At 43.7% G+C, this 27,367-nt stretch overlaps 2 protein-coding genes across 4 annotated transcripts in view; both read right to left on the bottom strand.

The window, feature by feature from the left end:
- The window catches only part of DOK7 (docking protein 7), a 100,413-nt gene extending 91,145 nt beyond the window's left edge, over window positions 1-9,268 (bottom strand). For 2 of the 3 annotated variants that reach the window (XM_045017358.1, XM_045017357.1), the window contains exons 1-3: window positions 9,114-9,268; window positions 8,911-8,956; window positions 485-715 (exon numbers count right to left, since the gene is read on the bottom strand). In XM_045017358.1, coding sequence (XP_044873293.1) covers window positions 485-715; window positions 8,911-8,956; window positions 9,114-9,167 — 331 coding nt within the window. In that variant the 5' untranslated portion in view covers window positions 9,168-9,268. Of the gene's footprint in view, window positions 1-484; window positions 716-2,745; window positions 2,875-8,910; window positions 8,957-9,113 lie in introns of those variants that run through there. The other variant, XM_045017359.1, reaches the window with a different exon arrangement.
- A 7,802-nt stretch (window positions 9,269-17,070) lies between these two features.
- HGFAC (HGF activator) overlaps window positions 17,071-27,367 on the bottom strand; it is a 66,777-nt gene continuing 56,480 nt past the window's right edge. Inside the window, exons 11-14 of the mRNA XM_045019020.1 lie at window positions 21,901-22,040; window positions 20,063-20,203; window positions 18,902-19,050; window positions 17,071-17,366 (exon numbers count right to left, since the gene is read on the bottom strand). Coding sequence (XP_044874955.1) covers window positions 17,199-17,366; window positions 18,902-19,050; window positions 20,063-20,203; window positions 21,901-22,040 — 598 coding nt within the window. The 3' untranslated portion in view covers window positions 17,071-17,198. The remainder of the gene's footprint in view (window positions 17,367-18,901; window positions 19,051-20,062; window positions 20,204-21,900; window positions 22,041-27,367) is intronic.

Below are 27,367 nucleotides of genomic sequence, written 5' to 3' on the forward strand. Positions count from 1 at the left end.
TTGAGAGGGGGTGTTCAGCAGCACTGCACATTATCTAGTTTATTGGACATAACTGGGGAGTGGGAGTCGGCCATTCCTGGGTTCTAATCATGGCTCTGCCACTCATAGTGTTTGTCCTCCCTGAGCACAAGAATTTGTCGTGAATCCATGTGCTATAGACACAATTAAAAGCTAAAACTGACAAACCCCTGACCTGGAGAGCTAAGATTACGGCCCTGGCCTCTCAGCTCCAAAAAACACAAGCCTTTAATACCTGAGCCAAAGAAGATAGCAGAAACACGTTGACAGTTATTACCTTACTCTCTCTGTGGCACACGTTTAGTGGGCAGTACACACACGTTACACACTGCACGTGACAGCTGATCTGGAGCTCACAAGGAATGAAGGCTCTTTGCTCCAAGGCCAGCGACAATCTGGGCCCTTTCAACTAAGGTTTTGTTTGCGTTCTTTCCAAAAGAGAAGAATGTGACAAGACAAAGGTTACCTTCCCCCAAACTGTAGCGAATCCGTACATCCCACGCATACATAGTTTCCTTGTTGTCAAATCCCAGCATCACGACCTGAGATAGACAGATGATAGCAAGTGTGTGATTTAAGCCCTCATAGGAGAGCCCAGGATCCAGGCCACAGATGTCTTCTAAGGTCACGCTGCTCCTCTCCTTATGTCCTTTGGCTCGCTCAGATTTATCCTTGTACACCAACATGACTAAACAATCTGAAAGAAGCAGAGCTGTCAGAGAACCTGACGCATAATGGAACACAATTCTCAGTACTCAACTTGAGAAAACACTTTTGGCAACTGTGCCATAGGCTGGCTCAATTCAGTTTTCACTCTGTGGAGACTACTGAAAAAACTGGTAAGAAGTGAATATTTTCCGGGCTGTTTTGAAGGTGACTTAAGATAGACAGGGAAGAATACTTTTTACAGATGAATGTGTCTCTCTGAAATTCTGCCTTTCAGCTTTATTTCCTGTCAAAACGATGCTTAAATCATGATTTTTAAAGTTATAATCTTATTTTTATAACGATGAACAAGAGCAAGGTTAAGGATCTCTCTGGATAATGCCAATAATGGATCAGGTAGAGAATCACTTCAATCTATGCCCTCTCATTTTTAGCCAGCATTCACACTCATATTTCCTTGCTTAGAATTCCCTACGTTCTAAAGTGTAGTACTTGATGTAGGGCCCAAATCCTGCAATTCCCCATGTGCGAATGAACTGCTGAAACTGGGCAGAGCCCCACTGACTTCAGGGGGCACCATGTAGGCACATCAGTCCCCTCTTGCACAAGAAATTGCAGAGTTTGGGCTTAAATTGTATAAATCAACATTTGATGGTTTATGTTCAATTTCTTTTTATTCCTGGTGTCTGTGCGATCCCCTGTAGGATGTGTCCAGAACTTGTATTATTTGCTTAAGATTTGACGTTTGTGTTTTTATTTTTGATGCTGTTATACTGTTGGTGCTCTTTTGATAACAGTAATTTTTACACTTTTTTACCTTATGTTTTAAAATCTAGTCTCACTGTAAATTCCATCATTATGACGGTCTTCCTCATCTCAGGCTATGCAGCGGTGCGACAAACTGTACATCCCTGTATTCACCCCTTGCGCACTACTGTAATAATCTTTGTATAAAGTATGCCTTGTGAGGTATCATTTGAAAACTTAATTGGCTGGTCATTACGGTCCTGGTAAAATATGTCTAGCAACACTGTATGTAAAGTTACAAAATTCCACTGTATGGTGTCACTAAAACATATTCCAAATCTGGGGAGTGGTCAGACCAGTTCTTCAGAGACAAAAGGTGAGCTGATGCCTCAGGCCAGGTGTAAACAAGATCAATGGGCCATTACTTACTAAATGGCCATTCTTTGGCAGGAAAGGGGACCTGGGCGAAAAATCTACATTTTAGCAAAGAAACAGCATAGTATTCCCATCCACACAAACTTTTTGTCTCCTGAATCTCAGCTGGAGGTGCTTCTCAAAGGAGGAAGAGGACTATAAAAAAAAAGGGGAGACATCCAAAGAGCACCCCTCCCTTTGTCCATTGAGTCACTGCACCAGAAGGACCAAAGGAAGCAGCTGTTAAACAGAAGAAGGGGTCCTGGCCTAAGACTGTTGAGAGCATGTGGTGGGAAAAACGTTTACTTTGAATTTAACATTGTTTGTTAAGTTAGGCATTAGTTATGTTTTATCTTTATTTTTCTTGTAACCATTTCTGATTTGTATGCCTCATTAATTGTAGTCACTTAAAACAACAAAGAGCTGAATTTTATCTAAACCACAGTGTTTGAATTGAAAAGTTTTGGAAACTCCACTTGGGATAACAGGATTTGTGCATATCATTTGTATTAATAAAATTAAAGTCTTTATATGAGCTTGTACTGTCCAGGAGAGGGCTGGCAATGCAAGACATACATTTCTGGGGAAATATCTGGGACTGGGAGTGTGCTGCAGTATAGTTCAGGCTGGTAAAAGCCAGGGTGCGTCTGGCAGGCCTCAAGTGCACATAGCCTCTAGCATGTAAGTCACTCCCAGCTAGGGCAACCAGACAGCAAGTGTGAAAAATCGGGACAGGGAGTGGGGGGTAATAGGAGCCTATATAAGAAAAAGACCCTAAAATCGGGACATCTTGTCACACTACTCCCAGCTATTTTTGAGCAGTCCAGGAGTGGAGGCAACAACAGAAAGCAGTGTAAAAGACACCACAGTTTAGAGAGCATGGGTGACACAGCTACTCACCAGTTTAGATTGTAACCTGGGTATGGCAATGGCATAGTGTCAGGACAGTGGGATGGCCAGCTGTGATTGGAGCTGGAACAGGCACAAGCATGGTCAGGAGCACTACATCAGCGCTACCAGGCAGCAGGGAGTATCCCTGACAACTTAGGGTATGTCTACACTACCCGTTGGATCGGCGGGTAGTGATCGATCTATCGGGGATCAATGTAACGCGTCTCATCTAGATGCGATACATCGATCCCCAAACGCTCTCCCCGTCGACTCCGGAACTCCACCAGGCGAGAGGTGGAAGTGGAGTCGACGGGGGAGCAGCAACCGTCGATTCCACACCGCGAGGACACGAAGTAAGTCAATCTAAGTCAATCTAAGATACGTCGACTTCAGCTACGCTATTCTCCTAGCTGAAGTTGCGTATCTTAGATCGCTATCTCTCCCACAGTATAGAGCAGGCCTTAGTGAGGGAGGAATAGCTCAGTGGTTTGAGCACTGGCCTGCTAAACCCAGGGTTGTGAGTTCAATCCTTGAGGGGGCCATTTAGGGATCTGGGGCAAAAATCTGTCTGGGGATTGATCCTGCTTTGAGCAGGGGGTTGGACTAGATGACCTCCTGAGGTCCCTTCCAACCCTGATATTCTATGACATTGAGCGGCTGCGTTCATTAGGAGCCTATCTACCTAGCTTGGGGTCACCTGGTTAGACCCCTGCTTGTGGATTTGCTGCACCCATAGGACTCCCAGGTAATTACTCAGATGACTCATCAGACTCAGGCTCACAGATGACTCATCACATAAAGGCATCAACACCTTGTAGGGCTAACCTCTTCAAATCAATGCTGTAATTTACAATGTGCAAGTGGGCAGTTACACCTGCTTGCAGCCCCACGGACATCAAGGGGGCTTTTTGTAGGCACATCAGCCCATCTATGCATTGCAAAGCGCAGGTCTAGGGCCAAAGTCAACTGAAATTCATGACCCTAGGATTAACACACATTAATGTACACATTTTGTATGCTTTATAGACATGCATACGGTTTTCCATGTGCTTCATGTCATAACCAGCAATTTCCTTAATTTCCTAAAATTAAGGTATTAAATATTAAAAGAGCTAGTGTTGACATCAGTAGTAAAAGTAGTACATCTTTGTGACGCTCTACATTTAATGAAAAACATGTTTTTAACTTGATAGTGTAAAAAACCCCTACAACAATCCTTATCTATGTTACAAATAACACCATTATTGCCAACTCCATGCAGTCAAAATTCATGAATTAGGCCCCAAATCATGAGATTTTAAATATAATAGATCTGGGTTCTTTTTGTTTGCTTTCTGGTTTCTGAAATTTTAGGCTATACTTGAGTAACACTTCCAAGCTTTTTCTCCACAACCGTGAAATATACTTTAAAAAAGAAAAAGAAAATGATTAAGAAAAAAGAAAGAGTGAGCTGTAAACATATGATTCCAGGAGCTAAGGGTTCAAGAAAAATACCCAATATGATAAATCTCACAATAAAAACCAAAAAGTGAGCAAGACTGTAACACCATAGTTTATTAAAATGAAAAGGATTCTTTTTTTTTAAAATGTTTTACTTTTCACTACTTATGAGATTCAAATTGCCACTCCCCGGTTTCTCAGACTAAATTTCCATTGACTTCATTAGAAATGTTGCCTGAGTGAGGGCTGCAAAGTTAGGACCATATTATTCATTTATTATTTGCATTTCTTTCAGCTTGGACAGTGAAAACAGATGAGCCAGCAGGGCAGCGGTAGCCCAAACCTCTTGTTTGATATCCCTATTGATACTGATTTATTGCATGTTCATGATCAGCGTCACTTTTTTTGAGTTCTAGCAGAACACTGCAATGTTTGAATTATAGACACTTCAGGGGGCTATTTCTTTGTTTAAAAAAAAAATCTAGTGGATCTTCTTTAAAATCATAGAAACATTTGTTTTGGTTTTAAATTTTGTAAATTCTTTAGGTTTACAAAATGTAAAATTGGCAACAGTTTGTCCCAATAGTGTCTGGTGTAGAAATGCCCCAATCCTACAACCTGATTCTCATGGACAGACTCCTGAGCCTGCATGCAGTCCTGTTGACCCCACGTGACATTAGTTCCAGGGTTAAAAGTGTCCGGGGTTTGTCTGCGCTATCAGACTGCAAGATGGGGGCCACTGTTATTAAGAAATATTATAGTTGCCATGTTGTCAACTTTCATTATTTGTTGCAGATGTTGCAGCCTGGACAGGAGCTCAGACTCTGAAGCTGGTCAGGGCCTCCAGAGCCTGAGCTGAAAATGCCATCAAGACTAAACAGAGTAAAAGAGACAGTGAGAGACAAAAAGACATCTTTTCAAATTGGAAGTTCAATGCTACTGGAGAAAACAGAAAGGAGCATAAATTCTGGCAAGTCAAACGTAGAAGTATAATTAAGCAGCCCAAATTTGAAGAACAATTAGCAAAAGAGTCAAAATCTAACACCAAAAAAATGCTAAGTACATGAGAAGCAGGACGTCTGCCAAGCAATTAGTGGGACTACTAAACGACCGAGGTGCTAAAGCAGCACTCAAGGAAGACAAGGTTGTTGCAAAGAAGCTATTCCCACACCTCCCTCAGCCATTCTTTTTAGGTGACAAATTGAGGACCTGTCCCAGGTTGAGGTATCTATAAAGGACATTTGGGAACAAACTGATAAAGTGAACAGCAATAAAAGACCAGGACCCAGATGGTATTCACCCAAGAGTTCTGCAGTTTCATATTTGAATTCCTTCAGAACCACTAACTATGATACGTAACCTATCACCTAAATCAGCCTCTGTACCAGATGACTAGAGGATAGCTAATGTAATGCTGATTTTTAAAAAAGCCTCCAGAGGCTATACTGGCAATTACAGACCAGTAAGCGTGAACTTCAATACCAGGCAAATTAGTTGAAACGATAGTAAAGAACAGCATGATCAGAGACATAGATGAACACAGTATGTTGGGGAAGAGTCAACACTGCTCTAGCAAAGGAAATCATTCCTCACCAATCTACTAGAATTCTTTGAGGGAGGTCATAAGTATGTGGACAAGGGTGATCTGTTTGATGGAGTGTACTTGAACTTTCAGAAAGCCTTTGGCAAGATTCCTCACCAAAGCTCTTAAAAGTAAGCAATCATGGGACAAGGAAGGAAGGTTCTTTCATGGATCCGTAACTGATTAAAAGATCAGAAATTGGATAGGAATAAAGGATCAGTTTTCACAGTGGAGAGAGGTGAATAGCGGGGGTCACCCAAGGATCTGTACTGGGACCTGTGCTGTTCAACATAGTCATAAATGATCTGGAAAAAAGGATAAACAGTGAGGTGGCAAGGTTTGCAGACAATACTAAGTTACCCAAGATAGTTAACGTCAAAGCAGACTGTGAAGAGCTACAAAGGGATCTCACAAAACTGGGCGAGTGGGCAACAAAATGGCAAGTGAAATTTAATATTGAAAAGTGCAAAGTAATGCACACTGGAAAATATAATGCCAATTATACATATAAAATGACAGGGTCTAAATTAGCTGTTACCATTAAGGGATCTTGGAGTCATCACAGATAGTCTGCTCATCTGCTCAGTGTGCACTGGCAATCAAAAAAAGCTAACAGAATGTTAGGTACCATTTGGAAAGGGATTGATAATAAGACAGAAAATATCATAGTGCCACCATATAAATCCACTGTAAACCCACACCTGGAATACCATGTGCAGGTCTGATCATTCCATCTCAAAAAAGATATTAGAATTGGAAGTAGTATAGAGAAGGCAACAAAAATGATATGGGGTATGGAACAGCTTCTATATGAGCAGAGATTAAAAAGACTGGACCCGTTCAGCTTGGAAAAGGGACAACTGAGGGGAGGTATGATAGAGGTCTATAAAATCATGAATGGTGTGGAGAAAGTGAATAAGGAAGTGCTATTTACCCCTTCACATAACACACAAACCGGGGTCCGCAATTAAATTAGTAGGCAGGAGGTTTAAAATAAACATAAGGAAGTACTTCTTCACACAATGCACAGTCAACCTGTGGAACTCATTGCCAGCGGATGTTGTGAAGGCCAAAAGTGTAACTGGGTTCAAAAAACTGGCACTGGTCACTGTCGGAAGACAGGATACAGGACTAGATTTACATTGGTCTGAACTCATATGGCTGTTCTTATGCTCATTAGAACAGATCAAACCATAAATGAAATTCTTACAGTAGTTGACAGCTCAGTCAAATACAAAATAATGTGGTCTACACTGCCAAATTGTTCATCTCAGATCAGGTTTCCTAGCTGAATGCTTCACAGTAGTTACTGTTGCATAATCATTCTGTGTTGCACCTTTGGTTTTCAATATTTGGTTTTGTCACCTTTTGTTTTAACCTCTTCCTAAAGATGTTTTAATAGACAACATCTATACAACAAAATGAAACATCACAATCTCAAGGTCTCACTGGAGGAGTGCATTTCAGAAACATATTGGGATCCACAAGGAAGATTAGTGCAGCTTACCACCTCCTTTGTCCTTGATACAGAAATGCACCCAGCCCCACCCACAGGGTGCAGATTCCCTTCCCAGCATGCTGTGCTGTCTCTTAAGTGAAATAAATGGATAATCTCAAGCAGGGATCTTTAGATTTAACTTCCATAGCTCACACTCACTTCTAAGCGAACCAACAGGAGCTGCATGTGCTCGTTTTTTATGAATGTTAGGTGTGGCACTCTGACGCCTGGCAACTTGCCATTAGAGGGCTCAGTTGGGCAAAGAATGGGCATCCCTCCAAAGAGGTGAAAAACAGCTGAAAAAACTGCATTGTACATTAACTAACAGAAAGCCTCACAGACATTTTGGATTGCATTCTTGCACCTGTTAGCAGAAACAGCTGCAAATGCAAAATTTAAGAGCTTTACCGTATAACTGTCTAAAGAAATGAAAACTAAAAACACATCAAAGAAAGAGGACCCTGGTTTATGGACACTCAACAATCACGGTCTATTTTAAATAATAAAAATAATACATTTTAAAGTGTAGAATAAGCATTCATGTTTTGTTGTTCTGCCACTTTCTGAAGAATCTAGTTTCCTACTTTGAGTACCTAAAGTCAGGAACCTAAGTTCATATTTGGAAGTCTGAACATTAGCTTTATGAACAACAGACTTTGGATGCTAAATAGAGATGTAGGCGATTTAATCAGCATGTAAATATTAATAAAAACAAGAATTTAGATGACTAAAACAATGATACAGGTACCTAACTTTAGGCACGTATATGTGAAAAATGGACCTTTAAGAAGATAAAGTATAAACTTAAGTCCAAAACCAACAAATAGTTCATGGTGATTCCAAAATCAGCTTTCAGGTGATGCAGGCTCACATACATATGTACATATGTGCATTCCATGTGACACTGAAAAATATTTCCAGGTTTGAAGATATAACAGCACAGTACTGACCTAGCCTTTCACCTACATGATTTTCAAACTCTCCTAATAAGTTTACTAACAATTCAGGAACCACCCCTTCCACCAGCGAAAAAGGCCACCTCCGAAGTGGTCAGATATTACAAGAGAGGAGGCCCAGACTAGCTGGAGCAAACAACCCAGCATCTGTCGACCAGGGAACAGCAAGACTCCACCAGGGTTTGAGGAAAGGGGTAGCAAGCAGCCCCGAACCGAGGAGATGTGTGAACGAGAAAAGAAATCGAGCCCTGCGCTGCTGCACCAGCTTGGACCCAGCAGTGACCCGCACGAGGGTGAAGCGAGCCAGCCAGACCTCGAGGGAGGAATCACGGAGCGCTCCAGGTCTCCGCGCTAGCCCGGTGCCTTTCCCAGTCTCTCTTTCAGTTACACTTTGGGGCGCCCTCCCCTCCACAGCCTCTTGCTATTTCTGGCTGCTTAGCCCGCTGCCAAGAGACGAGCTGATAGAAAGGGAAGGAAGAAAGAGAAACCAGCCCAGCTGCCCCCTGCCTGGGGAGGTGGTGCTGAGCGCGGGTGCGGGGAGAGTTTACTCTCCACCCCCACCCCACGCCCGCGGCCCAGGGGGACGAGCTCCCAGGTCGGTCTCCTCTGCCAGGAGCCAGGGGAGGGGGGGTTGTCTCCCCGGAGGAGCTGCCCACTCCCCCGCCCGTGCGGCGCGCACAGCCCGCGGCTGCACTTACCTGCTACCGGGGAGGGTTTGCGCAGCACCAGCCACCTATTCTTCCACTGCAGAGAAACAAGCAGACAGCAGCGTTAGCCCGGGGCCGGCTCTCCCCTCCCCGGGGCTAAGCGCCCTCCGGGGGTGGGGAGAGAGGGGGCAGTCCCCGGGGGGGGTCCCCCTCCCCTGCAAGCCCAAAGCCGCGGGAAGGGGCAAAGCGGCGACCTTTTTTCCATCTCTCAATTTGACATGACCCTCCACCACCACGGAATCCGTCATCTTCAGTCATGATTCCGGAGCCAGACAGCTGCTCGCGGCGCGGCGCTCGCTCGCTCCCGGGGCCGGGGCCGCGGGGTCACTTTCAAAATAGCTTTATTAGCTCGCCGCTGCACGCGGACAGCCCGGGGAGGGGGGGGGCCGCGCCAGGCGGAGCCACGCGCTCCCTGCGGCGGCACGGCCGAGCCAATGCACCGACCCCCCCCCCCCATACCGAGCGCGGGCGCTGCGCTGCGGCCGGGCTGGGACAAGTGGTGAGACACGGGTGGGTTGAAAGATTCCCCCTTTCCCCTCGCGCGTGTGAGCGGGCGGCAAATACTCCGCTCGCCAGGGCCCTGAGCTTTGGCTGTACAATGCAGGGGGACCAGACAGCAACTGTGAAAAAACGGGAGGGGGGGGGGGGGTAATAGGCACCTATATAAGAAAAAGCCCCAAAACACAGGACTGCCGCTATAAAAATGGGACATCCGGTCCCCCTAATATAACGGGCCAGGGTAGGGTGACCAGCTGAGAGGAAGAAAATCTCAGGACACATGGGGGGGGGGGGTCTGCCTGTGGGGCAAAAAAAAAAAAAGCCAAGTGCTGCTGGTGGAGCAAAAAAATAAAGGAGTACCGAGAAATATCAGGACTAATTGTGTCCCAAACAAAGTGTTATCGGGACGTCTAGTCACCCTAGGCCATGGTGAAACGCTGGATCCCCACCCACCTTAAGGCAATTTTGCTGCTGATCCATGGGATGAAGCAGCACCCCGGTCCCAACACCCCGGAGGAACCCCAGGAACTGGGTTTGGACCCCGATCTAACCAAGGGCTGAGCTCTTCACACAGCGCACAGTCAACTTGTGGAACTCCTTACCTGAGGAGGTTGTGAAGGCTAGGACTATAACAATGTTTAAAAGGGGACTGGATAAATTCATGGTGGCTAAGTCCATAAATGGCTATTAGCCATGATGGGTAAGAATGGTGTCCCTAGCCTCTGTTCGTCAGAGGATGGAGATGGATGGCAGGAGAGAGATCACTTGATCATTGCCTGTTAGGTTCACTCCCTCTGGGGCACCTGGCATTGGCCACTGTCGGTAGACAGATACTGGGCTAGATGGACCTTTGGTCTGACCCGGTACAGCCTTTCTTATGTTATGTTCTTATGTTCTCCTGGCATCACTTCAAACACTCGCATATTCCTGTGAAAGGCCAGCGAGAGGATTCGTGTGTTCAGAATTGGGCACGTGCGTAATGTGCTGGGCCAAAACCATGGTGCTGAACTCTGCCATTTCTCTACTCTTTTTTTTTTCTAATGCTATCACCTTCTATTTCTCTCGCACCAAGATGCTCTATAAGCTATATACATACAGTGCCACTGAACTGTAGCCACTTCTAAGGTGAACTGTTGCACCTATACAACAGTGGGACAAATCCCCGTAGAAACTCCCATGGTCAGGGATAGTGCTTGAAACCTTATTCGGTGGGGTCTGGAAACCTGGGTAGAAGCAATCACCAGGTGGAGGATTCCAGGAGCCAGGACCACAGCACTGCAGGCTGACAAATAGGTCTAGGCACCTCAGCCTCTGCTGCTAGGGATGAGAAGAGGATCCTGGAGCAGACAGGGTGCCTCATCATGAGGGCTCGAAGAGGTACTCCAGGTACGGCTGCCGCAGCCTCTGCTCCTTGGTGAACTCTCTCATCATCACCATGACATCATTCTCGAACACCTCCGGGGTGGGCTTTGCTTTTCTTGCTCAGTATTCGCTGGGCTCATTGATCAGACAGTTAGAGAGGTTCAGCTGCCGCTCGGTCATGCTGTTCAGATTCTCCTTTGCAAAGACGCTGAGCAGCAGGCAGTTCTCCAGCATGCCTCGCTTCCTGCTCTCGTACAGGAGCCGGGCTCTCTTTACTTTAACATTTACTTTAATTGGAGATATACCAATCTCCTAGAACTGGAAGGGACCTTGAAAGGTCATCAAGTCCAGCCCCCTGCCTTCACTAGCAGGACCAAGTACTGATTTTTGCCCCAGATCCCTAAGTGGCCCCCTCAAGGATTGAGCTCACAAACCCTAGGTTTAGCAGACCAATACTCAAACTGGGGGGAGGGATAGCTCAGTGGTTTGAGCATTGGCCTGCTAAACCCAGAGTTGTGAGTTCCTTCCTTGAGGGGGCCATTTAGGGATCTGGGGCAAAAATTGGTCCTGCTAGTGAAGGCAGGGGGCTGGACTCGATGACTTTTCAAGGTCCCTTCCAGTTCTAGGAGATTGGTATATCTCCAATTAATTTTTATTTATTTATTTAACCACTGAGCTATCCCTCCCCCCTCTTGGCCTGCAGGGGCTCACTGGGGCATTCCTGCCAGGGGGGCAAGGGGACCTCCAGCAGGTCCTTCTGTAGTCGGCCAGGGAGCCCTCCCCAATAGCCATGTCGGGCGGGCAGCAAGCTCAGGCAGGGGGCGCAGAGATCCCATCAAGGGAGAGACAGGAACCAAAGCCCCATCGCCGTCGCCATCCCGCTTCCTGGGCCTGGCCACTCTACTCCAGCCTCCCCCACTCTCTCATCTCTACTTTTCTTAGGCAGGAAGATCAGCCTAACAGACAAGAGTCGGGATTAAGACATAAATACTTATTTTGTTATCCTACCAAGCGTGAGCGACGGTCCCTACTGCCACTCTAGCCCCATCCTCTTAGATTGGAACTTGGGCACATTCGTTCCATTAGAAACCGAAATGTTTTGTGCTTCATCTCAACCCAGAGATGAATTTTCCCCAAAAGTCTGAGCAAACCATGTACGCAGTGCCATCGAGGTACATGGCAGTACACTATTGCTGTACATGTTCATTATTTATACTAGAGGAGATTTCCCAAGGCACAAAGGGCAGTTGGGCTAGGCACCAGCTCTCATTTAAAATGAAGGGGAGTTAAGCAGTTAATTGTCTTTTGTGTCTCTGCACTCCCTCACAGTGCCCAAAAGTGTGCTAGGTGCTTTACATTCAACGACTAAGACAGGTCTGCGCCTGGAAGAGTTTACAATGCCAAGTCTCTCTCTTGCAATCCAGTGCACAGATCCATTATAATCAATGGGGCACTGCACAGGTGCAAGGATCCACAGCTCATACAGATCCCATTGCAGGATCGAGGGCTATATGAACAAAAGGTAAATTCAGAATAGGTAAATTATACCAAACAAACAGAAGTTCTCCTCTCCCTTGGAGGAATATATAGCCCAGTGTGCTATAGTTTGACTCCTTACAAGAGGAATTAGCTGCCACCAGCTTAGTGGAAAACTGCAACAATAAACATCCCTCCATAAGATAATGCAAAATTTCTCTTTTTAAAAATGTATTTAACATAATGTAAAGGCTCTGTCACAAAATACTTTCTGGAAACTCCACTCAAGACCGCCTTAGAGATGATATAAAACAAGATGCTGATTACTTGAGATCAATAAATATTCCTTTTTTTCTTTTCAAAAGGGACCACCACAAGATAATGAAACCTCACTTAATTTTAACCTCTAGCTGATAGAATAAATAAAATTGGTTATGTATTTGACTGCCTTATATTTACATAATTAAACAATGAACAAAGTAGAGTCTATCATTCTAAAAATATTTCCTACCAGAGTTTTAATTTGATGGTAACTAATTCCATCTTTTGAATTTCTTTGAGCTTCTGTAGCCACATCACAGTAGACTTTTCTTACAATGGCATAATAGAATATTCTGGTTTTAGCTGGTATCATTAGATGCTTAAATCTATTTATTTCCTTTGAATTAGTCACTTTGGATGAGATGTCTCCTGATACATAATAAAGGAGATTTTATTAAATTGTGCATCAAGTGTGCTTTATATTTTATTAGGGACTTGTTTCTATCAACGGGCTTTTGCCTTTACCTCAATTTCTAGCTAAAATCATCTATAATTTGAGCATAAATATAGGATGAGATTTCTCTCTCTGGTCAGATAATCCCTCATCTGTAAATATATGGGAATGGTGAAATAACTATGAGGTATAATTAAAATGTCCATCTAAACAAATTTCTAAGTTAGGCTTAGAAAAGGTATGTTGGTACCTAATTCTTTGATCAAGGGTATAAACCCAACAAAAATCTACAAGGTACTATCGGTATCTTTGGGATGGACTGTGAACAACATTCTCATCAGAAAGAGTCTGGAGGCAGACCATTCTCAGTGGAGTCTTTTGTCTCTGGATTTTGCTTCTCCTGCTAATATTACAACATTCTAGTTTGTTGACCTTCAGGTCACAGTGCAGGGATTATCTATTCACCTTGGGGGCAGATCCACAGCTTGATTAAATTGTCAGAGTTCCAGTAAAGTGAATGGCACTATGGCAATTTTCACCAGCTGAGAGGAGCTGCTCCTCAAGCCTTTGTTTGAAAGAGGTAGGTTGAGTGGATTAAGTTTCATTTCCTTTAGAATTGACTTTTTGTCATGCTGTTACTGTTATCATACACTGATATAAATAGGTCCAGATGCCTCAGTGAGCATTTTTAAAAGGAAATTATAAGATCAGTAACTAAAAAAAAAAAAGCTGTCATCAGCACCAAACTCCAAAACCCACAGCCAGCTGTTCCTTCACCCTCCCCAAAACTGAGTGAAGATTGAATGGCTGCGTACATGTCACCAGACATCCAAATAAAAGTATGTACAGCTTAGATGGATATTAATTTTAAAGTGAACTTAAGTCCATAGAACAGATGCAGTACAGTTCAGGGAGTGTTAAAATCTCCAGCACTGTGTCCCACTAATGGACTTCAACAAACCCTATTCCAGAGGCACTATCTCTGGAGATGAGTAGTATAGTTTGCCTTCATGCTAATTCAGTCCTTGTGGTCCACCACATGGTAATAGTGGGTATCATTACATGGACACATTCTTTTCACACAGGCTACCAAGCCATCATCATACTGGAACTGATCAGACCCCCAAACAATTCTCTACTTCAGGCAGGTTTGGAATCCAAATCCATATCAAGATCTGAATTTTCAAACCCCATTAGCGAGTCAGGCAGGCCAAACTTGGATCTGAACATGCATGACTTTGCAGAGATCAGAATTGAGACTCACATCTAAATTTGGTGGCTTGGACTCATCTGAAGTAAAACATTTTGATTTCTAGAAACTTGTGCGGATTTGAAAAATGTATATACAAGTAAAAAAGCCATTGAGTGAAATTCACCCTTGTGCAGAAGTCAAGCACACCATTATGCATTGCTGAAACTTAAGCATGGGGTTTGTACTAGCTTTCTGCACAGGGATGATTTCATCCTGTATCTTTTACCAGTCCCCTGAACCATCAAGCTCCCCTTGATTTTAATTTATATGTTTAAAATAATAGAGTACCAACAAAAACAGACTTTTAATGTTGTTATATTTTTATTCAATAATTCACATCACTTATCTTGTTTATTAACATGTGCATTTTCTTTATACTTTTAGATTGTATAAAAAAAGAAGTAAGTTTCTATCTTTGTAATTTTAAAAATCATTTGCTGCATCTAAAAAATCCCTGTGGTTTATGATACTGCCAGAACCATCAAATGGAATCAATTAGTTTAATGGTATAAAATATACATGTATCCAATCAGCATTTTAAAGTTTCAGATATTTTTAAACAATTTTTGAAAATATTTAATAGTATAGATACAAGCCTCTTAAAAACTCTTCAATTCATTATTTGAATAAGGTCATCTGAACTAAAATTCCAGGGCTTCATGTAACTGACATGTCTAGAAGCTCTATTTTTAAAAAGCCATAATCTACCATTCTGATGACAAGTCAGAGGATTATGGCTTTCTGATGTCAAATCGATGCAGTTTGACTTTTTGTTATTGTCCTAGGGTCTCACCCCCACTTTGAGCTTGTGAGTTCAAAGATGGGGACCCGCAGGTATTCTCCCCCCACCCTAACCCTTAGGGTAGGTTTCCTTCTCGCTGCCACCACTCGATTAATTCGGTGAATCGAGACACCCCTCTGTTTCCCCCCTCCTCCTTCCAGAGACTTTCCTGGGGAAGCACAGATCAAATCACAGAGGGAGAAAGATTCCTTTCACTTCCCTCTCCCTTCCCTGCTTTCTCTGCTTGGAGACAACCCTTGTCTCCACAGAGTGGCGCCTAGCTTCCTTCCCCTGAATCCACAGGTAAGGAACTTAACCAAGTCCTGAACCTAAAAGAGTTTATTAAAAGAATAAAAAAAGAAAAAAAAATACACAATCTCTATGAATCCAAGATAGACATTCATAGGGTCTAGTCTTATTAATCCCTGGAGAAATTTCTCCCTTTTCCTCAGTACAAACAATACAGGCAAAATTACGAATAATCAATACAAACACACAGAATTGCAGACACAGGATTCTTATATGAAATTACCCAGTACTTCTAATACTCACTAGCTTGAATAGAAGAAATTAGTTCAGAAAGATGAGCAGACTTGATTAAGCGTCTGGGCTGGTGTAGTTCCAGACGGCTAAGAACACAGAACACAGAGACCCAAGTTCCTGCTCTCTGGGATTTTCAAATTCTCTTCCCTGATTGGTCCTTTGGTCAGGTGTTTCACCAGGTCTGTGTTAACCCTTTTCAGGTAGAACTTAACCCTTAACTAACTACTTATGACAGTTATGATGACAGAGTATGCAATCATTGCCACCATCTGTGTTATCATTGGTTCCATTGGACAGTAATCTATATAACATGACATGTATCACTAAATCTCCAAGAAAAATTATTTGTGACTCACTACTACCTATCTGTTCTTTTTTATAATATATGGGACCCATACTTTTTAAGTTCCAAAACAATTACAATATTTATTAGTACAACAATGTGAGACATCATTAAAACAAGAAAAAGCCAGAAGGCTGTTAATCACTCTTCAATGGTTGTTGAAGTGATGTGTTTACACTACAACTCTCAGCATGAGCAGCAACTGATGTGGTCTCAGAAAGGTCCGAGTCAATCATTCTGAAATGTTTTTTTAAATAGTAAATGTAGCAGCTTTGGGAAATGTTGGACTGAGCACACTGGAAAATTAAGGTCCTGATTCAGCAAAGCACTGAAGTATGTACGTTCTTAATTTTAGGCACATCCTTAAATCCACCCCTATTCAGCAAAGAATGTACTTAACTTTAAGTACTTTGCTGATTCATGACCCAAGTCCTCTATTTTTCCATAGAACTGGTTTGGCACAGGCAGCTGCGGTGCACATTTTCCTGAAATGCTCTGCCATTGTGTCTCAATATTGACCTGCAGGGAACACCTGTAAGGGCATGAGAGTATTTCAGTCTCCATGCTCATTCACTTCTTGAGCTCTGTGCTGGGATTAGCAAAAAGGATGCCAGTTTTGAGGGTGAGTTTTGTGATGTGGCCATCCCTCCACCAGGGACTGGCTGGAGACCACCAACTAACTCATTTCACCAGGGGCTCCGACTTTGGGATTTCCTCGAGGGTGCAGGACTACTGCTCCAATCTAGGCCCTGCTCCCACTCCGTCCCCTTCCCCAAACCTCCACCCCACCTCTTCCCACTACCACTCCACCCCTCCCCGGAGCGCGCCCCACACTCAATCCTCCTCCTCCCCCCACCCCAGTGCCTCCTGCTTGCTGCAGAACAGCTGATCACAGCAGGCAGGAGGCACTAGAATGGAGGGAGAGGAACTGATCAGTGGGACTGCCAGTGGGTGCTGAGCACTCACTATTTTTTTCCCCGTGGGTTCTCCAGCCCCAGAGCGCCCATGGAGTCAGCACCTATGCATTTCACACAGATCATGAAGCAGGCACCAGATAGCCATGAGTTTTGGTACATACCAGCTTGGGATATATATTCGAACTAATGATGTAAACGTGGAAGGCTCTGCATCTCATTATTGGAGCCATTCAGTGCCCTCAAATTCAAAATAAAAAAATACAGTTTACTGACATCAGATCAATTTTAATGGTACATCTTAGAATTGCTAAGAATTATTGGCCATACATATGTTACTCTAGGATATAATGTTCAGACAACATGTGTGGCAACAGTAACATATGGAAGTTCTGCTATTTGTTTTTGGGGGAGATTAGCTTATTTATCCAGTCCACATATTTGGTCACTCGGGTATAAACTCCAGGTTTGTTGACCCTGCCGCATCCATCTCCCCAGCTGATAATCCCATAGAGGTAAGATATTTGATTTTTTTCACAGGCCAGAGATCCACCAGAATCACCCTGTGTTAAAATTAAGGAAAGATAATCTTAATTTGCTAATCTTGTTACAAAACAATCTTTAATTTAACCAGTTAATTTAATCAGTTTAATTTAACCTTTTAATTTAAAAAGTGACTCATTTGAGAGAATGAAAGATTAGGTTTCTCTTACCCTATACAATAAGACAATATTTTTACAAGGAAAATGTTTTCATCTTACTAAACTGTGCATTGAGCACTCAGATGGTATGGCAGTGAGTGCTAAATAAATGTTGATTTAAAAAAGTAATAAGAAACTGTATAATACAGATTTAGTAAATATCTGCTTTTATGAAAGACAGATTAAGACACCATTAAAATATAAACCCTAGTTGTAAAAATTGTGAATTGTGATATGGATCTTTTCCCGTAATGACTGGAAGAGTAGGGCCAAATACACAGCAATGAATGCTTTTGAAATCACACCATTAAAGTTCAAGTGACTGATGCTCTTCCCATTGAAGACAATGGAAGTTATGCCATGAGTTTCAATAAGAGCAGGCTCAGGTTAACATTTTTCATATGGCCTCCATTACAACCACATTCATGGACACAACTGAGGTGCTCGTCATGCAAATCATGTAGTTAGGCGTGTATGCAATTAGCACACCCAGATGTGTGATTCTGAAATTCTACATGGCAATGCCTGGAAATTTTGCATGCACTATAATTGCATCTATTTAAAAATTTGGCCCTGAATATCAACATTTTCATTACAATTGTAACCACAAGTATCTTTGGACCTAAAAACATTCAACCTGTCAAATACACAAGGCCAAATTCATGCCTGCTTTGACACTACACCAGTGTGAATTTGGTATATCATGAGGTATGCAAGCTTTGCAATCATCTAGCAAGGGCATTCTTTTTTTTTTTTTTTTAAGGAAAAGAAAACTACACACATTTATATTTTTAAGGCTGAAAATAAAATCTTGTTATCAGCACAGGTGAAAGGAACCACTATTTCTTAAGTACCTGAAACCTAATGTAAAAAATTGAGAATATATTTTTTCCATCAAAAAATTTCTCTGAGATCAAAGGAGAAAGAAAAAGTTTTGATGAATTTACATCAAAATGTTTCTGTGAACAGCAATGTCATCAAATGAAGTTTGAGCTCTCCAAAGATTAATTTACTTCTCAGCACTTTGTTCATTACTTTTTACAAATAATAAATGTCATTCAATCTTTAGCTCTAAATGTTCCCAGCCTCTGGTAAGCAAGTTGCCAACTGTTCTCCAAAATAGTGTCCCAAAGCACTGACAACCTGCTCCATCAAAATGAACCAATTAAAACAAAATCTGATGGTCTGTGTAGAAATAATCCCTTTAATTTTAAAAACATGTTAATCTGTTGCAATAACAAATCTGTGCCCTCACCCAGAGCCAAAATGTGAGAAAACCAAAAATAAGAAACAAAATAGAAGAAAAAATCATAAATATGATGGTTTAAAGCTTTTTTAATACTGTAATATCTCTCTCACACACACACTCTCATCCCCAATCAATTCCATAGCATTACCTGGCAGGCATCTGATTTGCTATCAAAGTAACCAGCACAGAACATGTATTCACTAACTTCATCTCCATAAACTTCAGGGCTTCTGCACTTGTGGTCAGGAACAATGGGAACCAATACTTCTTGCAAAACGTTAGAATAGTTGGATGCATCTTTAAAAAAAAAAGTCAAAAAATTAATTCCTTTTAGCTGTGGAGTAGCTTATCAGGGAAGCATGCTGCACCATACAAGTTTAAGAGCTATTGAGTGTTTTGACCAAACACTCAATGGTTCTCACACTTGTTTATATTGTGAACCTTTTCTGAAGACAGTGATTACTATGGTGTAACCTCTCAAACAGCATTCCATATCTTCCCTTTAGCAATCAGAGTACTTAGCTATGTTACAAAGTAATAGCTACATTTTTCAAAAGCAGCCTTTGGTTTTGGGTGCCTCCATTTTTAGGTACACAGCTTGAGAAACAAGGTGTCTTTTGAAAAAACTAAGACAGTTTTAGAGAAATACACTCAATCATTTTGGTACAATGGCTGTAGCTGCATAGTTATGGTCTCTCAAATTTTGTATCTGTGTTGATGTACTACCCAACATTGGATGTACCTGACTTTACATTTATTAGCAACAACTCTCCCATCATCTCCTGCAGTCCCCAATCACTCCTGGTCCATTTACAGTTTAGTTCTATCCTCCTGTACAGTGTTACCCAACAACCGGTCCGTGGACTGGTGCCGGTCCCTGAGATCTCCCTGACACAGTTTAGGAAGGCAGCAAGACAGTCCCTGGTATCAAAAGATTTGAGAAACTTCTCCTGTGTATTTGCTAACCCTTCACATTTCGTGTCCTCCACAAATACGAACATAGCTGAGTTTTCACCACAAAATATCCATCAAAGAAAGCCATGAAGCTGCTGCACAGAGTGCAGAGATGGGCTTGGAGGGGTTTTCAGCTTAATTAATCAAAAATACTTTGGGAAAACTAAGGATTGTACTAGCAAGAAACATTACAAGCTTGAAGACGGACATGTTTCACAATCACCTCCAGTAACCAGTTACTTAAGCTCAGCACACCCCCCATCATCCATAAGTCAGCGTTTGAGAACCACTGAAATGTCAGGCTTGAGTTATGCTCAATTTCTTTTCCTCACATCAAATTTGTCATTCAACTCACTCTCATGCCTGTGTCCCCATCCAGCAATCTGACATTTGTGTTGATCAGGGAAGGACATGCCACTTTCTGGCAAGCAGACTGGCTGAACAAACTGGGTCTTGACAGCACAACGCTGGTTATTCTTTTTGAGCTTAATTAAAACTGCAGGAAAGAAAATACAGCAGTAGTAAAATTAGATTTGTTTCTTCTTAATTGGATTGGTAGCAGTAGATCTCAGGTACAATTCTAATTAATCCCTAGCCTCTCTTAATTAAGATATTTCAAAGACAGACTTATTCCAACAGCTGCTGATTTCACGACCAATTGAAGGCTGACACACATTCGACTATTCTTATTCCAGAGAGTTTACTTTTATGTTACAGAGTAGATTTTCCTGCACCTCCTTATGGGGGACGGGGGAGACAGAAAGGTGTGGGAACAATTTTTATAGTGCGGGGTGCTGATGATGGAAACCATGTATTTGTACTACTTCAAGCCAGGGGGTCTGACGACATCCCCAGCGCCTCTAATTTCAGCACCAATGGGGGGAAGCAGGGTTATGAAAGATAAAGTATGCACCATTTCTTTTTACAAAGCAAGGGTCAGGTTTCCAGAGGTGCTGAGATGCCCACAACTTCAGCTGAAGTCAATGGGAGATACTCAGCACTTCTGAAATCAGGACATGAGCCTACTTCCAATCTTGCCTACACTGATGTCACTTCTGATTTACACCAGGGTGAGCAGAATGAGACCTCAGATCCAGATTACTCTCTCCAGATTCCTATACCACATCAGTCAACATGGTACTTGAGCACCTGCTGTTAATACTATATCTACTACAAAACGTTCATCAGCTGCGAGAAGAACCTATTCCACTCTTGTGCTAATGTTTCCTGTGTGCCAGCCTATTAAATAGCCTCAAAGACAAAGGGCTCTCATGTTTGGATTGTTAATGAAGAACTTCCAGGTTCCATCATCCTAAATATGAAAATAGGACATGCCTGTTCTATTGTCAATCTGACTTAAACACACATTTGAATGACCTGCAGTTTAACTTTTAACTGAATTGATAGGCTTGGAAATAATCTATTATGCAATTATCTCTTTAGTGTAAAAAAGATGCACAGATTCATAGATTTTAAGAGACCATTATAATCTCTAGTCTGACCTCCTGAATAACACAGGCCAGAGAAGTGCACCAACTAATGTATGCCTCAAGCCCATAACTGCTGGTGGAGTACAGCATATGTTTTAGAAAGATGTTGAATCTTGATTTAAAGAGTTCAAGTGACACAGAATCTACCACTCACCTAGGTTAATTGTTCCAGTGGTTAACTACAGGGCTGCCGGGGTGGGGGGGGCAAGTGGGGCAATTTACCCCAGGCCCTGGGCCCCGCAGGGGCCCCACAATCCCTGGCCCAGCGGCGGTCCAGGTCTTCGGCAGCATTTCGGCGGCGGGGGGCCCTTCAGTGCTGCCGGAAACCCGGACCACTGCCGGGTGAGTACAAGTGCCGCAGCTCCCCCGCAGGCTCCCTGAATCCTTTGGGTGGCCCTGGTTAACTACCCTCCCAGTTAAAAATGTGCACCTTATTTCTAGCCTGAAATTCTCCAACTTCAGCTTCCAGCCACTGGATCTTGTTATGCTTTTCTCTGCTGGAATTAAGAGCCTTCTAACTATCAGAAATCTTCTCCCAAGGCAGGTACTTACAGACCACAATCAAGTCACATCTTGACCTTCTCTTAGATAAACTGAACTTCTTAATTTTCTCACTGTTAGGCATTGTGATGCAATATATTTTTGCCAAACTGACTGAACTCTAACTGCATGAAATAAAATGGTAAAAAAATAAAATACTCACCGATATCATGTTCAGTTGGGTTGAATACTGAGTAATCTGGGTGCAAAATGTATTTCTCTATTTCAAATGTTTGCGTTACATCTGTTGTTTTATTAAAGAAATGCTGACCCAGAACAATTCTAATACTGGACTTCAGTGGACTAAATAAAAGAAAACACAATTAGTCAGGGCCAGACGCTGTCCTTTTGAAGAAAAAAAAAGGACATGCTTAAAGTGTGCTTCTGCACTGCACAGTAAATGCAAAAAACAGTAACACAAGAGCCTTGGATTTAAGGGACCACTCCAGCCCTCACTAAAGCCAATGGAAAAACTCCAATAGGAGTTGGATGAGGCTCTTATTCTACATACAAACAATCAAGAGCATGGGACAGCCATTCAAGAGTGATCAGTAGGGCCATACTAAATTCACCATCCATTCTGGCCAATTTCACAGTCATAGGATTAAAAAAGTCAGTTTCATGGTTGCAGATGTTTACATCTGAAATTTCACAGAGTTGTAACCGTGGGGGTCTTAGCCCAAAAGGGAGTTGTGGGTGGAGGGGGTGGTGTTGCAAGGCTAGTGTGTGTGGGGGGGTGGGATTGCCAGCCTTACTTCTACTGCTGGCAGGGGCACTGCTGCTGGCAGGGGCACTGCCTTCACAGCTGGGCAGCTGGAGAGCAGCAGCTGCTGGCTGAGTGCTCAGCTCTAAAGCCAGTGCCACTGCCAGCAGCAGCACAGAAGTGAGGGTCGTGGGTTACCATATGTCCAGGTTTCCCAGCAGCCTCCTGCCCGGATTGGGAGCTGACAGCCGAGGCCACAGCCTCCTGCCTGGGTCAGGTGCTGACAGCCACCCTCACTTCTGCACTGTCTTCAGAGCTGGGCTCCCAGCCTGCAGCCGTGAAGCTTCCTGCAGCTCGGGGGAGGTTCCTGAAGGTGGATCTGACCCAGCTCTGGCAGTGGCCCCTGCAGGGAAAAGGAAGTCCAATCTCTCCCAGCCTGGGACTAGCAGTTGGACCCTGGTGCACAGTCGGCACTCCGACTAGGTTGCCCCCAGCTTTGCCCCTCCCATACAATAACTAGATATCATGGGGGAGATCAGATTTCATGGTCCGTGACGCATATTTCACGGCTGTGAATTTGATAGGGGCCCTAGTTATCAGGAAGTGTTTGGAAGCATACTAAATACTCTGATGTTGAAAGCAATGAGATTAAAATTCACTATTGCTGTAAACTCAGTTGGAGTTGCACATGCATCCATCCTTAGAGGGTTTTAAGGCCCGGCTTGACAAAGCCCTGGCTGGGATGATTTAGTTGGGGATTGGTCCTGCTTTGAGCAGGGGATTGGACTAGATGACCTCCTGAGGTTTCTTCCAACTCTAATCTTCTATGATTCTATGCAAAAGTCAGCAGTAAATTCAGCCATTACTGTTTTCAACATCAGAGAATCTGTGTTCCTCAAAACCACTTCATTATATAACCCAAGCATACAATATGCCTGCTGTCATGCAATGTGCACAAGTAGTTAGCCAGTAGTACCAAATTTCCCTTATCCTCATGTTTGTAGCCATTTCCTCCCAGAAATAGATGCATGATGCCTTCTCCAGTACTGAATACTTAACTGGGAGAGGGGCCAGGGTGTGATTGGTGAACTCTAGTATACATTGAAAACAGCTTTAGCTTAACAATTACTGTATGTGTGGTATAAGAAGGAAGAGCAGGAAGCTCTTTTTTAAAAAGTAAGAAAGAGACAACAAAGTAACAGAAGATATTCCAAAGAACAGGAAAGGCAGGGAACATGATTTTCTTGTGATTCTTTCCAAACAGCAACCTTGTCAATATGCCCCACTGGAAAAGATGTCGTGGCCCTCAAAGCAAATTGGAGGCTCACCACTTCTAGGGCAAATATCTAAAATATATCTTATTGATGCTAAACTGACATGCTATGGCTTATACATATCCTGCTATTTTATACATCCAAGGTCAGACGAAACAAAAAAGAGGGTTGTCATACAAAAAGTGAGTGGTACAGGTATCTCTTGTCACCTAGCGGCGAACAGCTGAGCTGAACCAGCTGATCAGCAATCTCATATGTGCTAACCATACATAAGGGTGCAGAATATGATGGAGCAAAACTATTGAAAATCTGCATGTACCAAGCCACCAGCTGGAAGTGGGCGGAAATGTCTTGAATAGCTGCCAAAATTAGTAGCTATTTCACAACATTTGGAAAACAAATGCATTGTGGCTGAAGATCCACATGCTTCACCACAACATTCAGGATGATATTATTAGCTCTAGAGGCTATCTGCATATTTATTTCTGTTACTCTTGGCTTCCTCACTAAGCAAAGGAACAACGGGTACGAAATGATGTAACACTTTTCTCAACTGATGTGATCAGTTTCACCTCTGAAAACAAAGAGTATCCTGCTTGTATGGCAAATGGATTATTCAGAATGAAATAGGTGCATCTGATATTTAACGTTTTCCTTACCTATTACATCTAGAAATTTCAAAAAAAGACTAAGGAAATTAGCTGCCCAAGTCCCAGTAAAATTCAATAGCAGTTGGCCATTTAATTCCCTTAGGCCTGGTCTACACTAGGACTTTAATTCGAATTTAGCAGCGTTAATTCGAACTAACCGCTCAACCGTCTACACTAGGAAGCCATTTAATTCGAACTAGAGGGCTCTTTAGTTCGAATTTGGTACTCCACCCCGACAGGTGGAGTAATGCTAAATTCGACATGGCTAGCTCGAATTAGGCTAGGTGTGGATGCAAATCGAACTTAGTAGCTCCGGGAGCTATCCCACAGTGCACCACTCTGTTGACGCTCTGGACAGCAGTCCGAGCTTCGATGCTCTGAGCAGCCACACAGGAAACGACCCGGGAAAATTTGAATTCCTTTTCCTGTCTGGACAGTTAGAATCTCATTTTGTGGTTGGACATCGGGGCGAGCTCAGCAGCACCAGCAGCAATGCAGAGCTCTCCAGCAGAGGAGTTCATGTAATCTCTGAATAGAAAGAGGGACCCGGCATAGACTGACCGGGAAGTCTTGGATCTGATCGGTGTGTGGGGCGAGGAGTCTGTGCTTTCGGAGCTGCGCTCCAACAAACGGAATGCAAAGACCTATGAGAAGGTCTCCAAAGCCATGATTCAGACAGAGGATACAGCCGTCATGCAACGCATCGCCGCGTGAAAACCAAGGACCCCAGACAAGGCTACCAAAAAATCAAAGCGGCAAACGGACGCTACGGAGCCTGCCACCACTGCCCCACCAGTGACCGTGGACTCTGACGATGGGACAGTGTCGACGGCCAGTTCCTCGGTGATGTTCGCGGACGGGGAAGATGAGGAAGGGTTTGTGGAGGACGAGGCAGGCAAGAGCGCTTACAACGCTGGTTTCCCCGACAGCCAGGATCTATTCATCACCGTCACGGAGATCCCCCAACAACCCTCCCCGGCCATTAACCCGGACCCTGAATCAGGGGAAGGAGCAGTCGGTAAGTGCTTTAACCATGTTAAGATTCCTGTTATATTAAGAATAAAAGTTAACTGTGTGAAAAGGAGGACTCTCTATATATGGGGATAGAACAGAAATCATCCTTGGAGATCTCCACGAAGCTCTCCTTGCGTTAATCGAAAAGCAGCAGCAGGAGGTTCCTGAGGAGAGCTGCCTTATTGGGTGCTCCGTGGTAGCACATTTTTCCGCGCGAGGCTTTCATGAGGTACTCAGGGAGCACTGCCTCCCCGAGCACGGCTGCATCGGGCCCTGGTTCGTGCTAGCTTTCACGCAGCATGCGCTCTCTATCTCCTTCAGTGACCCTCCTCAGGGTGATTTCGCTCGGAGAATCCTGCATCTAATTAGGTTAATTACTGTAATTTTACGCCTGGTCCAAAGTATTTTTAAGAAATCTACGGACAGACGGCATAGCACAGACTCAGCACGCAGCTGCGTGACGAGCGTAACGGAAAGCCAAAGAATATAATGGACGCTCATGGAGGGAGGGGAGAATGAGGACGCAAGGTATCCCACAGTTCCTGCTGTCTCCGAAAAGTATTTGCATTCTTGGATGAGCTCCAAATGCTTCTAGGGCCAAACACAGTGTCTGCGGTGGGTCAGGGCATAGTTCGGCAATTTGCGCACACACCCCACCCACCACCAGAAGTGAAAACAATCCTCTGTTGACTCTTTTACATGTCACCCTATCTTTACTGAATGCTGCAGATAGACGCGATGGTGCAGCACTCAACACCAACATCCTTGCTCCCCCCACGCTATGGATGGCTGATGGTACAATAAGATGGAAATCCATCCTCATCATCAGCCTATTGGCACATGGGGCAGTGCAAAAGGGCTGGTAACCATGCCGACTAGTATCAGTAAGGTCAATCAAGGGTGCCTGTCCCTAATTTTTGATGGCTGATGGTACAATATGGCTGGTAACCGTCCTCATCATTGCAACAGGGGGCTGAGCTCCATCAGCCCCCACCCTTCATTGTAAATAAAAGATTCAATTGCCCCTGGACTAGCAGAGGGATGATGGGCTCCTTCATCCACACTCCTTAATGTCCTGCCTGGACTATCATTGCAGCTGGAGGCTTCCTTCCACTCATTTCTCACAAACAAGTCACTGTGTCTTATTCCTGCATTCTTTATTACTTCATCACACAAGTGGGGGGACAATGGTATGGTAGCCCAGGAAGGCTGGGGTAAGAATGGAACGAACAGGTGGTGTTGTTGCAGGAGCATCCCCTGTGAATAGCATACAGCTCATAATTTATGCAGGATCAGACACAGAGCAGCTGTGCTCTCTGGTTCTATGAGACAGTGGTTCTCTAGTACACTTGCCCATAATCTAGGCAGGACTGATTCTATTTTTAGATACCAAAAAGGAGGGATTGACTCAGGGAGTCATTCCCAATTTTGGCTTTTGCGCCCCTGGCTGCTCGGCCAGGGGCACTTATGACAGCCCCAAATGGGGCAGTGCAAAAGGACAGGTAACCATGCCCATCTTATTACCATCTTATTACCAATTTATGGTATGGTAGATGGTACAATATGGCTGGTAACCATCTCTGCTGTCATGCAAAAGCAAAAGCATGCTGCTGTGTAGCGCTGCTGGCCCGCCTCTGTCAGCGGCATCTAGTACACATACGGTGACATACACAAAAGGCAAAACAGTGTCCATGGTTGCCATGCTATGACGTATGCCAGGGCAATTCTGGGAAAACGGGCTTGAAATGATTGTCTGCCGTTGCTTTCCCGGAGGAAGGAATGACTGGCGACATTTACCCAGAATCCACCGCGAACATGATTTCTGCCCCAGCAGGCACAGGGGTCTCAACCCAGATTTCACAGAGACAGCCTAGACTCAGTTAATTGTTCGCAAAAATGTATCTTTGCAAGGAATTCACTCCCTGTTTCCCATCTCACAGCTTCCACTGTCTCCAGACCTGCCACAGCATCCCCCTCGCAGAGGCTGGC

This window comes from Mauremys mutica, chromosome 5 (assembly GCF_020497125.1).
Source record: "Mauremys mutica isolate MM-2020 ecotype Southern chromosome 5, ASM2049712v1, whole genome shotgun sequence".
In the NCBI taxonomy this organism is placed as follows: Eukaryota; Metazoa; Chordata; order Testudines; family Geoemydidae; genus Mauremys; species Mauremys mutica.